Below are 11491 nucleotides of genomic sequence, written 5' to 3' on the forward strand. Positions count from 1 at the left end.
GTGATTCTATTCTTCGCGATCGGGCGGCTGCCGTACGGTTGTTCTGAAAGGGAAGATCTTAACACCTGCCCAATCCCATATGCCCTCCTTCACAAACACGTCCTGCTTGAGTGTTTCCCGGACCTTCTCCGGACTTTCCGCATTCACAACCATTACAGAGCCAATAAATGGCCTGATACCTTGACTGACATGCTCTTTGAAAACAGGCCCTGGGTCATGTCAAAATCTCTTTTTTACAAGCCGGAAGAGCTGGGTCCTTACCTGCCCAAGACACAAACCCCGTCTCATGAAGCTTCACAAATGCTTTGGAGTGTACTGGTCTGATTTGAATCCGTCTTTCAAGCTGTGATGAACGTCGTCAGCAAATGATCTTCTTTGAGAATAATATTGACAGATTGAGTTTCACTTACGACTCCAGGTTTGTCAGCCAGTATCACGAGCCATTCCGTCGTCTTGACCGGAATCTTTGCAACTGTCCGTAATGCTTTTGACATGGTGAATACGTTTGGACTATCAATTCGAAACTGGGACACGCATCTATTGATAACGAGTCTACAAATGTTTAAGCGCAATCTTACACCATCGGGCTTGATCACAGATCGTGGAACCAACTTTCCTGCAGTGCACGTCTTGGATACCCCTTCATGAATTGGGCCACCCTAATTTCCTGAATCAATGAATCTAAAATCATGGAGAGCCTAAGAGTTTCCGGAATCCACATGTTTTTTTTTTAATTCAGGTATCACTCAAACTCACTCGATCCACAGTCTCCACTCTACATGTCAAGATCGCTTCCCCCGGACCTGCCTGCTTGTGTGGCACGGATCGTTCGTTGGGCCTGCTTGTTCATTTGGACCTTCTAGATTTGGTAAAGCTTAGTCTTCCCATCAAAGGTAACGCCACTACGGTCATTCAACCATGGCGGCCGACAATTAAGCTATCGCGGAGTTCAAACCCGAACTTTCTTACAGAAAGCTTGACCAAGCTAATTTGACAAGCATGGCTGATCCAAGAAGCCCCCTAAAGGCATCGACAAGTCTTACTTCGGGCCCCTGTGGCATGAGAGATTGGGTATGATGTTCGAGACTTCGAGCATGAGGCAAGTGGAATTCTGGTTTAGTGGTCTCGCTTTGCAGGCTATCAGCGGGGTACTCCAGTGGGTAACGTAGGAGTGGCTCTATCAACCCCGTCATCAGTATTTTTGAGGACAGCATATACGAGTTACAGAGGACAAATTCTGAGACCGGTTTCGAATCGTCCGAACATAATCAAGCCTTCTACAAAGATGTCTTCGTACGTTTCACAATGGGAATCCACAGACTCAGCACCCTTCACTAGAGAAGCTTTACTTGGGGTATTGGATGGGAAAGTCGGGTACATCAAAGAGCCTCATTTTGTATCTCCCGAAGTAGTGCAGAGGATTGAGGAGGAGTTGTCTCCAAAGCTCTCACCTTATCAAGGTACTTTTCGATCATTCTCCACAACATTGTACCACGACTCGTCAAGTCACACACTGACTCGGGACCCCGAACCCTCATCTCCACAATGTGTATTGCCTCAATAATTATGCTAATGCCCTGAATTTTCAAGATATACCTGGACCTACTTTACATCGTGTAGGCGTGGCGCAATTTGAGTTTCAAGCAATTTCGGACGACCAACTGAAGCAGAGATCAGTTACCGGAGATGGTATGTGGCTCTTGTTTCATTCACAGACTTGTTCTGTCGCTAAAATCTCCACAGAAAAGCTGCAATACTTTGAGGAGGCGGACAAGCATGCCAGGTTACACGAGGATCTAAAGCACAAGCTTGGGCTCAATATCTGGCGAGCTGTGGTTGACAAAATTGCGGCGTTGCTTCCAGAGTACGATGTGGCTGTTGCCGAAGAGGGCGGGCGGAAATATTTCTCTGGCATATTTCGCGCGATTAACAATTCTACGCCTATCCATTGTGATGTGAGTTGACTTCAAAATCTGATCTCTTTCCTCAACCCATTCGATGCATACACTGACTTTCTCCTTCAACATTCAGTGGTCGCCATATGACTCGAGAACAGAAGATTGGATTATCAACCAAGTGACCAAACAAGCTGTATTCAACATGTACTTCACCGATCCCAAAGGAGGTAAGACTGAAGTGCATGACTGCCAATGGACCGAAGATGCGCTAGATTGGAGAGACTTTTCGTCTTACGGCTACTCGGAAGATTTAGTGAAAGGTCGAAAGAAGGTCATCATTCAGCCAAAACCTGCCGATCTTTGTATTTTCAACTCAAGAAACATGCACCAAGTCTTTCCTGTAGAGCCAGAAGAAGACGGAACACAGCGACCGAGGTTGACGCTGAGTTCTTTTATGGGCTTGATTCCTGCGAATGCGCCTGGAGGGCGACCAAAGTTGATATTGTGGTCTTAGCTTCGAGTTTTACAGAATCATTACACTAGTCGTCCGTTTCAAAACAAAGAATTAGACGATTTGAGCTCCGAATGCAAGCAGGATATCCTGCACGACCGCCATGTCATCTTCTCTCAAGCCAAGCATGACGTCCAAGCCTTTCTTTCTGTTCTCAGTAGCAAGTACTGCACATGACCCATCCCAGTGTCCTTTGAACGGAATTCTCATAGCTTCAATCTTCCCGCCTTGCCACCATTCCTGCTCGAAGACTGGGAAGTCTGCTCCACTGGTGATGAAGAAATCTGTGCCTTGGTAGAAATTGGCAAATGTGGGTTGGAGTCTGGAAATATCTTCAAGTGACTTTGCTACAGATATCACAGATTCAACGTAGTCCTGGGTCACACCAGTAATTGCTTTTCGTGTTTGCCAGGCCAGCGAGGGCAGTCTGAGACGTTGTGAAAGGAACTCGAAATTCTCGAATGAATTCCTTGGAATAGCCTGAACAGGGAGCAAAATTGGACTAGAGTATGTTGCATATATGGTCAGATTTCCAGCATAATTCACTAAAGGAGGATGGAGCTTCCCTCGTCCGTCCACGGCAATGCCCATCACAGACGGAAGGCTAGCGCTTTTGGTTGAGTGCTTTGTAAGGCGAAGACCTCGAGCGTAGGACACAGATCCGTAAAGTAGTGCTGTCAGTGCATCCTGAGTGCTGATAAACTCGGTCTCTGCAGTACATAATAATTTCAGCCTTTGGAGGGCCTCTGGTTTGAATTTGAAAGTATGCGAGGTCATAGGTTCGTACTCGTTTGTTTTCTGGGCAGTGCCCTCGTGGTCTACGATACGGAATCCGTTTTCTACGGTTAGGTCCGATCGCTTTCCCGGAGGTAGAATAGACCGGTCGATAGAGGGTGGATTAATAGTCGCTCGACTTTCATTGCCAAATACAGCGAAACAATTCTGGGCCAGAAATTTGATGACGAGTCCCATCCCTCCTCCGTCAACGACTGCATGATGGCACTTAATGCAGAGAAGTAGTCCGCCTCTGATGAACGTTGCCATCATGTCAAACACTGGTGGAGGACTTTTCTCAGGAGGTGTTAAGATTGCGTCTGGCAGTGAAGATGTTGGAAACTCAGCCTCCTTGAGACTCTCATGTGTCGGCAGTGTGTCGTCAGTATCGTCAGTGTGATGCTGCACTCGCAAATCAAAGTCGGGTCTTTCTTTTGGGACATGAACTTCGAGCCGGCTCGGATCCAAGGCTTTTGGAACAAGAATACCTTGGAGAATCGGTAGCCTCGTCAGTGTTTCTTTGATCGCGACTGTTAGATTTTCGACAATCTCCGGTTTGGACGGCGAAGTTTGGGAGATTGGGATACATAGAAGCCACCGAACGTAGACCCGAGGCATTATCTGATCAAGCTCTGAGAGCTCAAATCGATCGAAAGGTTCCATTGCGCTGTTGGTTTCAATGTGACTCAACTTTATGAAATGTTAGGGTACTCAGCGATGTTTGGGTTAAACAGGTGGGACGGTGGGAGTGGACGATCACTAAAATTACAGCATCCACGGGGCTGTCAGGGTAGCTCCGGTGCACAAATAAGCGATACATCGCTAACGTAGCCTGCAAACAAACATTTTCAGGATATGTTCAGCTGGAATAGAGAGTAGCCATGGAAGGTAAATTGAACAAGTAATGACATGTTTATGGAATTTTGATCCATCTCAGCTTTTAAGCAGCCATCTTGTTAAACCGGTTCCATACACTTTTCTAAATCGAATCGTCTCCAGTGCAAACTTTGTACCCCGCACCGCCATTACCCCGCCCCCTTTTCATGATCCCAGAAGCGAAACCCTCACTGGCAATCCTCCCGCAGGTCCAGCACTGGAGAACATTACATTGTAAGCCGGATCGCCCATCACCACGGGGGCATCTTCAGCATAAAATGATCTGATATTGAACTTCCGTATTGTGAGGGCCAGAGTAATCCGCATCTCCATCATTGACAACTCCTGACCTGGACAGTCTCGAGAACCCTTCTCAAAAGGTCGATACGCATCTTTCGTCATTGCTGACGCACTAGCACCCAAGAATCGTTCCGGATCGAACACATCCGGGTCAGGGAAGTTCTCAGGGTCGCGGTGAATAGGAAACGCTCGAACCATGATTGGAAAGGGACCCCCGACGTAGGTTGGGTAGTGTTTATTTGTTTTGGGATCGATAAGGTCAACCCCCTTGATGCCGGTCCGAATAGTTCCTGCTCCTACGAAAAGCCTTAGAGATTCTTTGATGACAGCGGTGGTGTAAGTCATTCTTTTCAGAATAGTCGGCTCCGCGTGGATGCGAGCGGAAGCATCAGCTGGATTGGAGCCAAGAAACTCCTCGTGTTCCTTCCGAAGACGACTCAGGACCTCTGGGTGTTTATCGAGGACATAGTACAGATAGCAAAGAGACGCGGCTGTTGTCGCATGTCTGTCATACTGTTAGCGAATCGTGGTTGTTTACTGTCATGTTGCGATCATGTACTGACCCTGCGAAGAAGAATGCCCTTATATTGTCAACGGCATTTTTCATGAAAACTGGATCCATTGTAGTAATTCCTTCTTTTCCTTCTTGCATCGGTTCATAGCTATCCAAAGCTAAATGAACAAGTGACTTCTCGTTTGGTCCCACTCGGCCTTCTCTCCTCTCACGAAATCTTTGCTCAACGACTTGGCTGATCAAGTTGTTCAACTTCTGTTGATAGTACCTTGCGTTCCAGATCCGAGTTGGACTCAGTAGTCTTAATGGGTCAAAATTGATGGGTGGAATGTACTTTGGCATCGTCAAAAAAGCATCTACAATTTCGTTCGACTGCTTTTGAGTATTGAAATCAGCAGCCATGGTGACTCGGCCTATCACATCCAGTGTCAGGCTTTTGGTAAGCGGCAGAAGAGGAAAAACATCGCCGGTCGCCACATGAGCTTCCAGTTTCTCAATGAAAACATTGACTCGTTGCACAACCATTGGTGTTAGACTGGCTAGATGCGAGCTGGAAAATCCAGCGTCAAATACTTTACGCCAGAATCTATGTTGCTCTCCATGTGTGGTAATGATGCTTTGAGTGCCGACGGTATATTCCATAAACTTATACTGTGCAGGTGTAAGCCAGAATTACACTAAAAATGCTGCAACCTACCAAGGGATGTTTTGGGAGGTTCTTAAGCTGAGTTGTTTGGGCTGCTAATGCAGGATCTAGGACGATGACTTGAGGGTCAAAAGATGGCCAGAGATCGAGATAGTAAATTGGCCCTAGGTCATACTCTCGTGCCAGCATTGTTTGCACCAAATTCATATGGGCGTCCGCTGGAAGTTTGGCCTTTACATCGTTGAATACAGGGAGATGTCCATAGAGCCAGTGATGAGGTGGTCCTGGCTTGACAGTTTAAGATGGAGTTACTTGCATACTGGAAACAGGACTCACCAAACCAGCAAATCTACGTCTCTCACTGAACAGCTTGTACAGGAACCATAGACCTACCAACCCAATACCCAGCCCTAATTTCGAGATCATTGAGTAAATCATGGCTTCCATCAGCGACCCTTCTCACGTGACGAGGAGCTGAACTTGTGACGACGAGGATGTAAGTCTCAGGAGCAGCTCACCTGGAATTGTCGTTGTCATGGTCACGTCCCACGAACTTTTCCTGCAAGGTGTACCCGAAGACATACGATGGTGACATTGATTGTCCACCCTTTCTACAATGCCCTTGTGCAAAGATATCCACTTCGCCGTTTGTTCGATGCCCCTATCTGTTGTGGTTGCCAATCATACAGCAGTATCCCACTTTTGCCTCTCTGAATGAACCTTCTCCATGCGGTCTGTCGGCGGCGTAATCAAATGAGAAACTTACGTGTCTCTACTGCTAGAAGAGTTTTCATTTTACTCTCCTTCCTGTCTCGTCGTAGCAATGCAGCACTGCTGCGCCGTCGTTGAATTAACGTTGCCTCGGGCGACCCGGGCTGCGAAACGGTCCGTCAATCTGTAGCTCTCAGGTAGCGTCGCAAAGTCGACCTCTTTTCACGAAGCGGGCCCCTTACCCAATCGGGCTATTATGTTGAGAAAGTTTGGGCTGTTTAAGAATCAAAGTCAACAATCTGCTTTGGGTTTCCAATAATATGCAGACTTATCTAGGCGGTGAGAGGATACGAGATGACTGTTCCTGGATACGCATATTGTAAGTTTGTCACACCACGAACTCTAGGCGTCTAGCACAACTGTGGAATGCTGCTTCCGCGACATGTGTAATCTGGACCGGCATAGTTATCACACCTGGCAATTGGTTCTGGAACTCGAAAAGCGATATTCAAAGTATGGAGTCAAGTGACATCATCAACCTAGGTACTGTCACCATCTCCCGCTGGATATCCGATTGACTGACAATTTTAGGTGCCTTGGGACGTTTTTATTCTGCACGCAATGTTTTGGGGTTCTATCGTACGACTTCTGCTCTCACAGAGACCTCCTTCTGCACGGAGGGCCTTTCAAATCCAGATTCATGGTTCAAGAACGTCTTCTACAGAGCACTGTACCACACCGTCGAAGCTCATCCTTCACTTTGCTATGGGATCCTTGATCAAACTCCAGATCGTGAAGCTGTGTTCCTGAGGCTACAGGCCATTTACAGAGATGACGTCGCGGAGTTTCATGATCAGGATCCTGGTGAGCAAAGAGCGAATGATGTCGATTCGGCAATCACGAGTCTGCTCGAAAGGTCTCATGCGAGGATACTTTTGGAGGGCCACCGCAAACCATCATGGAGAGCTGTAGTTTTCAAACATGGAAATCGATGGGGCTCGGGCAGCAATTCCAAGATTCAGAAAGTCAGCATTGCCTTTCTCTCTCATCATGCCCTTGCAGACGGCCTCAGTCACGTCAATTTCCATCGAACCCTACTTCAATTTTTCAATGATCCAGAGACCAAAGACTGTGTCTGGCCAGTCACTGTACCTCGAGACCTGCGCTGTCCCATACTTCTCGAGGATGCTGTTGATCTCAAATTACGAGATGAAAGCGACAAGAGCGAGGTCGATTATGGCGCCACATCAGTTTGGTCAGGTGCAAACATATTCCTTCCCTCGATAGAAGAATATGCATCTGGACTACGTATCATTACGATACCACAAGACGAGATCAGCAAAGCAGTCAAGATCTCCAGGAGCCGCAGAATTACTCTGACGGGACTGATCCATGGGCTTATTGTCACCTTCCTTGCTAGATATATTCCTCCCGGTCATAATTTTCTTGCTGTCACGCCGTACTCCATGCGGCAGATTACCAAAGTCTCTGATGATGAGATATGCAACCATGCATCAGCACTTGTACATGATTTCTCAGTACCACTTGTCTCGGAGATTCGTGCAACTCCGGAGAAATCACTTGAAGAGTTGGACAAGATCGTCGAAGTGGGTCATATCTTCAGCAAAGACATGGCAGCTGAGCTTGCAAGAAGTCCGAAGAACAATGTGTGTAAGTAGCATTTGTATAGTAGTATTTTAGCCGATTTTGTCGAATACCCTTAGCCTGCAGTCGCTGACTTGCTGTTCAGGGGCCGGTATGTTTGGGGTCTCGGACTGGTATTCGCAGTCACGGGCACAATTGGGAAAGAAACGGCCACTGACTTACGAGATCTCCAATCTTGGCAATCTAAAAGTCGTGGATCCCGAACGAGATATTAAAGGCACAGGTTTGAAGCTTGAAAGAATGCTGGTATCTCAATGTGGATCAGGTCAGTAGATTTCGTCCTTGGAGTGGTATCTCCCGAACAGCGTCTCTCAATCTTTACCTTGGAGGCCCCCAAATTATTTGATGAAGACCTGAGCTAATAATTTCTATGTAGTTACTGGTCCTGTCTTCTGTTGTAACTGTGTCAGCATTGCCGGGGGTCCAATGACCATGACTCTGACGTGGCAAAAAGGTAGTATGGAGGAAAGGATGATTGAAGACATGGCGAGGTACCTTGAGAGCAGACTGATGACTGGGTTCGATGAAGTCGTATTCAAAGAATGAGTGACCAGTATTGTCTGATTCTTTTGGAATGTGACTGAAACTTTACTTGATGCTACCAGATACCATTTTCCATCTTACATTTCTCCTACACCCCACATTTCTTCCGCTCTCCTTGCATCACGATCCTTCTAGAGCACTCGTATGAACCGTCTCCAGTGGAAATATCTTTACAGTGGCCATGTCATGGTCACCCTGAATGGCGATTCAGCACCTCACAGCAAGAAGATGACGAATAAATGAAAGGAACGTACACTTTCTTTCAATGCTTCCTCAACAGCCTTCACGCTGGCAGCTCGGCATGCGAAAATGCTCTTTGGACTTGAAGATTCTTCCAACACTTCGCCCGCAAATGTGGCCTTGACTTGAGGCCCAAGATTCTTGATTGCTTTGGTGTCGTTCACCATTACCAGACTGATAGAAGAAATTAGCAAAAGAGAAAAAGTATCACGGGATGGGCTTCCCACTATTCATGAAGACTTCGTTTATAAATAATGCTTGTAATCGCCGCTTTCTGGCTTGCATAGCGATATGCTTGAGCAGCGACACGACGTCGCACACATATCAAAGACATTTTTGGCAGCTTCGCAAAATGCTGTGAGCAGCTCGTACGCGACCTTGTTATGCAGTCAATTCTCGCTTCCGAACAGAAATTTGTCTGCCCCTCAGTAACTACTGCTTACCTCCACTAGCCTCAAAAGCCTACATGATTACTGTCCTGGTTTCACAACAAAAGTTTCTGACGTCTTAACCTGCATTAGGGAGGTGATACCTTGGTGGCCTAAGTGGGTGCTTGACATAAGCTGTGCCACATACGTGGGCGCGAACATGCATGCCGAGTCTCTAGCTCCATTAGGAATCCGTCAACCTTGACGCTTTTGAGTGGGGAGTAGTAAGCTGCAGATCAATACGCTATCTTGCAATGAAGGGGATACTTTTTCTGACGGAACGCCGCGGGCAGCTTATCTGTGTTCTCGAGATCCGTGTCTGCATCTCGCCCAAACTTTCCTCGAAGCTTGATTGACTGCAGGTTCGTTGCCCGAAGTCCGACGGCAACTCTATTGAGGGTTTCGGCTAGGAAAGCTTGTGGAGGTTGCCTGGCATCTTTAGCCGTCAAGCAGTCCAAATAGTGACTCCAGGTGTGTGAACAGCGACGGGTCTTTGGCAGGCAGGTGCTGGACATGTGAAGGCAGCTGCCAGAGTGCTAGAGAGCATCCCTAATAAGCCACGGAACATGTACTCATCATTCAAAAGATTATTCTGGATGTCGATGAGCTACATGGGAGGTGGTATTTCACCTATATTTGACACGATCCGGCGCATGAGAAGCAGAATGTCGCCGCTTCTGAATTGGAACCCGAGTGGGGTGCCAGATCATGGCCTTGCGACTCTGTCTGGTCCTAGAGAAGTGCGTAAATCCGGTTCAGCGATTAAATAATTTCGTTGACCATTATTGAGCAGCCTGCATTGTTGGAAGAAACAATCAGCGAGAAATTCGCAGCTATATGCCGAGAATTTCCGGACAGAACAGCTGTGAAAACGCCATCATCACAGCTGTCTTATCTCGAGCTGCATAGGGAAAGTGAGGCATTGGCTTTCGGTCTTATTGAACTCGGTATTGGAAACGGAGATAGAGTAGCTATTAGCTTGGGAAACTGTGTGCCATATGCGGTAGTAAGTTTGGGTGGATGGTCTGCAAGGACGGTACGATGGCTCACTGCGTACGCAGATATCGTATGCGTGCTTCAAGATCGGGGCAATCGTGGTACCTCTGAATCCAGCTTATACCGCTGAACAAGTCATCGCTGCTCTGAAGCATATTGAAGCAGCTTGTTTTATTTTGAGCACGGAGATCACGTTACCATACAAGGAGCCGAGATCAACTGCTTCACTTGTGGAAGCCGTTGCGGGTGAAGCAAATGATGGAGGCTTTTCCAGAAAGGTGTTGCTCATTGATAATTCTGCTGGTCGTAAGTATCGCATGATAAATCAGAACGACTGCTAAAGGATTCAAGGAGCGGACAAGGTCAGATTCAACGCCACAGCTGAATACGATGAACTCATTGTCAGGAACTTGGACCGCACACTGCCACCCCAGCCAGACTTGAAAAACAGCGATCTTGCAACAATTCAATTTACTTCTGGTACAACATCATACCCCAAAGCAGCTTGCCTAAGTCACAGAAATGTTCTCAACAATGCCTTTCTCGTTGGTCGTGGAATGCAACTTACTGAGCAAGACATCATCTGTTGTCCACCACCCCTATATCACTGCTTCGGGCTTGTACTTGGTTTGTTGTCGGCAATGACTTATGGTGAGTGGCAGATATGATTCATGTATCAGGCTCTGACATCGTAGGTGCCTGCGTTGTGCTCCCGGCTGAGGCATTCGATGCCAGAGCAGTTCTCCGCTCAATTGAGCAGGACAAGCCGACAGCTCTGTACGGTGTTCCAACAATGTTCCTCGCGGAACTTGAACTTCTATCACAAGGGTGAGTAAGCACCACATCCATTTGTGGGATTACACTGACATACTGTTCAGCTTCCTCAAACCTCAAAACTTTGCCCACCTTCGCACTGGCGTCATAGGAGGAAGTCCCATACCACCAGCTCTCCGTGAGACATTACATGATAAGTTTAACCTTTCAGATCTAGCAAACTGCTACGGCCTCACGGAGTCTTCTCCCATAATCTGCATGACAGTCCCAACGGACAAACTCAGTCAGAAGCTCAACACTGTTGGTCAAATGCTGCCTCATACTTCGTTGAAGATCGTCGCCAGGGATGATGCGACTAAGACTCTTCATCGAGGAGAAAAGGGTGAGCTTTTGATTTCTGGATACTGCGTGATGAAGGGATATTGGGAAGATGAAAAGCGAACGTCCGGGGCGTTCGTGGTGGAGCATAGGAAAGGAGACGAGCGGGTGTGGTTGAGATCTGGTGATGAGGCAATGGTGGACGAGGACGGCTATATTCGCATTACTGGACGTATCAAGGATATCATCATTCGCGGTGGGGAGAATATATACCCGCCTGAGATTGAGAATGTGTTG

General features: G+C 47.3%; 6 protein-coding genes across 6 annotated transcripts; 2 read left to right on the forward strand and 4 right to left on the reverse strand.

Moving 5' to 3' along the window:
- Nucleotides 1–6: 6 nt before the first annotated feature.
- Nucleotides 7–494, reverse strand: ONS95_008947 (uncharacterized protein; the record flags this gene model as incomplete). Its single annotated transcript, XM_058502512.1, has 3 exons — nt 7–209; nt 262–343; nt 411–494. 3 exons carry the CDS (start codon nt 492–494, stop codon nt 7–9), a joined length of 369 nt encoding a protein of 122 aa, XP_058361441.1.
- Nucleotides 495–1285: 791 nt separating this feature from the next.
- Nucleotides 1286–2412, forward strand: ONS95_008948 (uncharacterized protein; the record flags this gene model as incomplete). Its single annotated transcript, XM_058502513.1, has 4 exons — nt 1286–1460; nt 1591–1689; nt 1744–1955; nt 2032–2412. The coding sequence occupies 4 exons, from the start codon at nt 1286–1288 to the stop codon at nt 2410–2412; spliced, it is 867 nt and encodes a 288-aa protein (XP_058361442.1).
- Nucleotides 2413–2463: 51 nt separating this feature from the next.
- Nucleotides 2464–3846, reverse strand: ONS95_008949 (uncharacterized protein; the record flags this gene model as incomplete). Its single annotated transcript, XM_058502514.1, has 1 exon — nt 2464–3846. One exon carries the CDS (start codon nt 3844–3846, stop codon nt 2464–2466), a length of 1383 nt encoding a protein of 460 aa, XP_058361443.1.
- A 378-nt stretch (nt 3847–4224) lies between these two features.
- On the reverse strand, nt 4225–5957 carry ONS95_008950 (uncharacterized protein; the record flags this gene model as incomplete). The annotated part of the gene is made up of 4 exons (XM_058502515.1): nt 4225–4864; nt 4923–5524; nt 5571–5807; nt 5856–5957. The coding sequence occupies 4 exons, from the start codon at nt 5955–5957 to the stop codon at nt 4225–4227; spliced, it is 1581 nt and encodes a 526-aa protein (XP_058361444.1).
- A 627-nt stretch (nt 5958–6584) lies between these two features.
- Nucleotides 6585–8441, forward strand: ONS95_008951 (uncharacterized protein; the record flags this gene model as incomplete). Its single annotated transcript, XM_058502516.1, has 4 exons — nt 6585–6609; nt 6822–7901; nt 7981–8160; nt 8272–8441. The coding sequence occupies 4 exons, from the start codon at nt 6585–6587 to the stop codon at nt 8439–8441; spliced, it is 1455 nt and encodes a 484-aa protein (XP_058361445.1).
- A 117-nt stretch (nt 8442–8558) lies between these two features.
- Nucleotides 8559–9012, reverse strand: ONS95_008952 (uncharacterized protein; the record flags this gene model as incomplete). The annotated part of the gene is made up of 3 exons (XM_058502517.1): nt 8559–8633; nt 8693–8852; nt 8906–9012. The coding sequence occupies 3 exons, from the start codon at nt 9010–9012 to the stop codon at nt 8559–8561; spliced, it is 342 nt and encodes a 113-aa protein (XP_058361446.1).
- Nucleotides 9013–11491: the final 2479 nt, after the last annotated feature.

The sequence above is a fragment of the Cadophora gregata genome (assembly GCF_030347475.1).
Source record: "Cadophora gregata isolate MNR1 chromosome Unknown scaffold_3, whole genome shotgun sequence".
Lineage (NCBI taxonomy): Eukaryota > Fungi > Ascomycota > Leotiomycetes > Helotiales > Ploettnerulaceae > Cadophora > Cadophora gregata.